Below are 4,610 nucleotides of genomic sequence, written 5' to 3'. Positions count from 1 at the left end.
CATGGAACAAATTGTGTTGCCGGATAATTTTTTAAATTTATTGCAAGAGAATGGTTTGATGGGTCCACCGCCTTCGCAGCCACCAACAGATATTCCAAAACGTAAGCGTACTGCTGCAAATTCACGAGTTAAGAAAATAAAAATTGAATCTCTACCGCAAGCACAAGGAGAATGGTTCGAGGCGTTCAAAGATGACAACGAAAAAAGGATAGTTTGTGAGGCGTTCAATTTGAAAAACAATTTGGAAAATCAGCTGATGCAATGTGAAGAAGGTATCCAGCAGCTCGAAACTCAGATAGCAGTTGTTCAGGCCGATCTCCAAATACTGCGCTTACGTGCGGAAGAATACAAAGCAAAAATCGGATATTTCCAAAATTTGGCTCCAGGACATATTGTATAAAAATGAAAAAATATTCAGTAACTGTATTTTGATATAAAAATAAAATCGCGTTAAAATATTTTCATTTTATTTCAAATGTTAGCCAGGACGCTTTTGGTCAGATTTAAATTAGGTCTAAAATATCTATGGAACAGCTCTCGAACAGGTCTAGGACAGCCTTAAACAGACCCAAAACCTCTACGGAACAGGTTTCTACAGGTCCGACACAGATATGGACCATTTTGCTTCTTTAAACAGGAATGTTTATTTCGCATTGCGATCGAACAATTATTTTTGGTGACGCAAAGTATAACATACTGACAAAATGAAATTACGGAGTGAGATTTTTTTTTTTTTGCGTTTTTGTTCGCGTCGAAGGAAATGCGACGATAAACTCGATGTCGAAGGAAACGCATGCGGTAAGAATATCAAACGTTTCGATTAAACCATTTCTTGTGTCGCAGGAAAACACGTATGCCGTTCCTAAGCGGTCTAATATGAAAGTCTCGTTTAAAACATTTTTTTTTTGCGGCGAAGGCAGGCGACGCGATGATCTCACCCGCCAAAGTTTAGTTTAAACATTTCGCAAAGCGATGATGTCATGCATCCGCTGCCGCACACCGGCGACGCGGCGGGCAATGATATCAGCCAGTTGTCAAACGCGACGGCGGCGGTACGCCTGAGTCATCGCACACAATCGCGCTGCAATTTACATTCACGCCGCGACCAACGGTCGAGTTTCGAAGCGAAGCGGCCCCATACGACGACGGTTTGGTTAGGTTAGGTCGCTAACTACGACCAATTTTATCAGCGGGTCGCGTTATATTGCGCAATTCTCGCCAACACAAATCTTAATTATTCTGAAGGAACGTTCTCGAATGTAATTTTAAATTCATTACCCCCAGAAAAATTGGCTTAATTAACAAGTGACCGCCGCCATAGTGAGACTTCATTCTTTGGATTTTTGTTTGTGTTTCACCACTTCAAAAAGGTAAGTGTCAAGTAGAGATCTGGAACAGTTGCAGAGTGAGACGCCTATTCCTCGCAGCAAATAAAAATGTTCACCTGCGAATATTGCAACCGCTCGTTCAGCCGTAAAGACCACCTGGCGAGGCACGGGGACTGTCGCGCAGCAGTACAAATTTGTGACGTTTGCGGCGGGATATACAAATCCGAGGGGGCTCTCCGACGCCATAAACGCGAGAAGCATGAGGTTCCCAAGGCGAAAAGACCCGCCGCCGCCCCTATTGCTGCAGACGAACCCAAGCGCCCGAGACTTGACCTACCGGAAGGTAAGGATTTTTGATTTTATATCCCAAACAATTCTCATATTGTATTTTATAGCTTCGACATCATCATCATCACCATCATCCACGCGCCATTGTACGCAGTGTAACTTGACCATTCCTGCAAAGAGATGGCAAGGACACTTGCGTACTTTGGCTCACCGCCAAAAATGCAGCGTGGTGCAGGAGCCAGGAGTAGAAATGATACAGACCTCCTTCCGTAACCGCATAGTTACATACCGTCTGGCGTCCACCGTTAACCCTACCGACGTTAAGGGCTTCTTGGACCACCTTAGGTCCAAAATCCTTACGTTGGTAGAGTCGAACGTCCGACGCTACGGCAACGTGAAAGTCGGTATGGAGCTATTCGGAAACTTCCTCTTGCAGACGAAGGAAAAAGAGGAGGTCAAGTCCTTCAATACCAAATATCGGCTGGTGAGCGGAAACACCGATCTGGAGGAGCTATACGTCCAGTTCGTCGACATCTTGGCTACCAAAGCGTCCGAGTTTCAGGAAAGGGACAGCGGTATGATTCATAAAAATGTATATTTCCGAACTAATTTCTTTCTCTTTTTTACAGGCTGGGCGTTGGAGGAACTTCTCCATTTAGAAATAGGGATTAACAAGTACAATCCCCTAAGGGCGTCGTCCTATGTTAGCCTGCCCAAGGAAATCGAAGCCAAAAAAGCTGTTTTGAACTTGCAAAATACGGACGAAAAATGCTTTATGTGGTCGATCTTGGCTGCTCTTCACCCAATTCACTGGACAAATAACGCTAACAGGGTCAGTAACTATGTAGAATTTCAGAACGAGCTGGATTTTACAGGTATCGATTTTCCCGTTAAACTTAAGGACATATCCACTTTTGAACGACTTAATGAAATTTCGGTCAATGTCTATGGCCTCGAGAGAGTCTATAACAAAGTCCGTAATGATGTTGAGGTCGTTGGTCCTTTGCATTTTACTGAATCTCGTAAAGAGAGACATGTAAACCTATTATTAATTAGTAATGACTATGGAGAAAATCATTATTGTTTAATAAGAAGTATGTCTCGGTTGGTTTCAAAACAATTAACTAAAAGGTCCTCTACAAAGTTTTTATGCGATGGGTGTTTGGTTTATTTTTATAACGAAGAAAAACTAAAGCGTCATAAAGAACACGACTGCACTCACATTTCCATAAAACTTCTGACCACCGAATTGCGCAAGGATAAATACGGTAAAGATGTTCCCGCGAATAAGCTGAAATTTGAAGAATTTGAAAATAAATTAAAAGTTCCTTTTGTTGTGTACGCGGACTTTGAAACAGTCATGATTCCTTTACAGGTGGAAGGCGAACCGAATCCCGACAAATCGTTTACCGTCAAAACTCATATTCACGAGCCTTACTCTTTCGCCTACTATGTCAAATGTGACTTTGACGATTCCCAGTCTACTTTTAAACAGTACAGAGGTCGGGGCGCACACAAAATTTTCATTGAATGGTTGGAGAGCGACTGCAAAGCGCTCTACAACAAGTTCATGAAAACTTCCGTGCCCATGACCACTCTATCGTTTGAACAAGAGACCGGCTTTCGAAACGCTGCGGCTTGTCACATTTGCGAGAAACCATTTAATGCAGAGGACGAAAAAGTAAGGGATCATTGTCATATGACGGGCGAATTTCGAGGTGCGGCTCACTTCACTTGCAACTTGAATTTCAAAGTTCCGCGGCACATCCCTGTCTTTTTTCACCATTTAGGTTTCGACAGTCATTTATTTGTAAAATTTATGGCTGAAGAAGGGGAAAAGATCGATGTCATCGCCCAAAACAAGGAACGTTACATTTCCTTTACGAAACACGTCCTAGTCGATAACATTGAGTCGGAGAAAGGAGGCAAAGGGAAAAGGGTATTTTTAAAACTCCGATTTTTAGATTCATTTCGATTTATGGCATCCAGTTTGGACAGATTGAGTCGAAATTTGAACGATAGTCAGTGTCGGGAAGTCAAAAAATTTTTTAAAAATGAACAAGAATTTCAACTTATTCGACAGAAGGGCGTTTTTCCATATACGTATCTAGATTCTTTTTCAAAATTAGACAAAACCAAACTGCCATCGCACGAGGACTTTTATGACTCCATGCGAAAGAGCAACATAACCAGGGAGGATTACAAGCGTGCCTGGACTGTGTGGAATTTGTTCAAATGTAAAACTTTAGGCGAATATTCAGATATTTATTTAAAATCCGACGTTTTACTTTTAGCCGATATTTTTGAAAACTTCAGAGAGGTGTGTCTGAAAACGTACGGTCTGGACCCGAGTCAGTTTTATACGACACCGGGTCTATCATGGACGAGCGCCCTGAAGGCGACAAAGGTCGAACTGGACCTGTTGACCGACGTGGACATGATACACTTCTTGAAGCACGGTATCCGCGGAGGAGTCAGTCAGTGTAGTGTGAGAAAGGCCGCGGCTAATAATAATTTTTACCTAATTACGACCCTTCCAAACCTATTTCTTACGTCATGTACTTGGACGCTACCAATTTATACGGGGCGGCCATGTCACAATACCTCCCAACGGGAAACTTCGAGTGGTTGGAGGAGGGCAAAATTCAAAATTTAGATATTACGCGTATCCCCAACGATTCACCTAGGGGCTATATTTTCGAAGTAGATTTGGACTATCCGGAAGTGCTGCATGACGCACACAACGAACTGCCTTTTTGCCCGGAATCCATCGTTTCGCCAATCGCGAAAACCAAAATGAGAAAACTTATTCCAAATTTAAACAATAAACGTAATTATGTATTGCATTATAGGAATCTGCAACAGGCTTTAAGCAACGGTTTAAAGCTTGTTCGCATCCATCGCGTTCTTGTTTTCGATCAATCTCCCTGGCTAAAACAATACATAGACTTGAATACGGCGATGCGTAATACAGCTAAAAATAAGTTTGAAAAA

The 4,610-nt window shown here is 42.4% G+C and overlaps 1 protein-coding gene across 2 annotated transcripts; it reads left to right on the top strand.

Annotated features, from left to right (window-relative positions):
• Positions 1–1,412: 1,412 nt before the first annotated feature.
• Positions 1,413–4,272, top strand: LOC132701325 (uncharacterized). 2 transcript variants are annotated; one of them, XM_060669132.1, is made up of 3 exons: positions 1,413–1,671; positions 1,724–2,191; positions 2,246–4,272. In XM_060669132.1, exons 1-3 carry the CDS (start codon positions 1,437–1,439, stop codon positions 4,270–4,272), a joined length of 2,730 nt encoding a protein of 909 aa, XP_060525115.1. In that variant the 5' UTR covers positions 1,413–1,436. The 2 variants fall into 2 exon arrangements, with proteins under 2 accessions (XP_060525115.1, XP_060525114.1); XM_060669131.1 differs by having other exon boundaries at positions 1,724–4,272.
• Positions 4,273–4,610: the final 338 nt, after the last annotated feature.

This window comes from Cylas formicarius, unplaced genomic scaffold, assembly GCF_029955315.1.
Source record: "Cylas formicarius isolate icCylForm1 unplaced genomic scaffold, icCylForm1.1 PGA_scaffold_4__25_contigs__length_36172078, whole genome shotgun sequence".
NCBI classification, from domain to species: Eukaryota; Metazoa; Arthropoda; class Insecta; order Coleoptera; family Brentidae; genus Cylas; species Cylas formicarius.
Note: the sequence above shows the minus strand (reverse complement) of the source record. Positions and strands in the feature narration are given on the sequence as shown.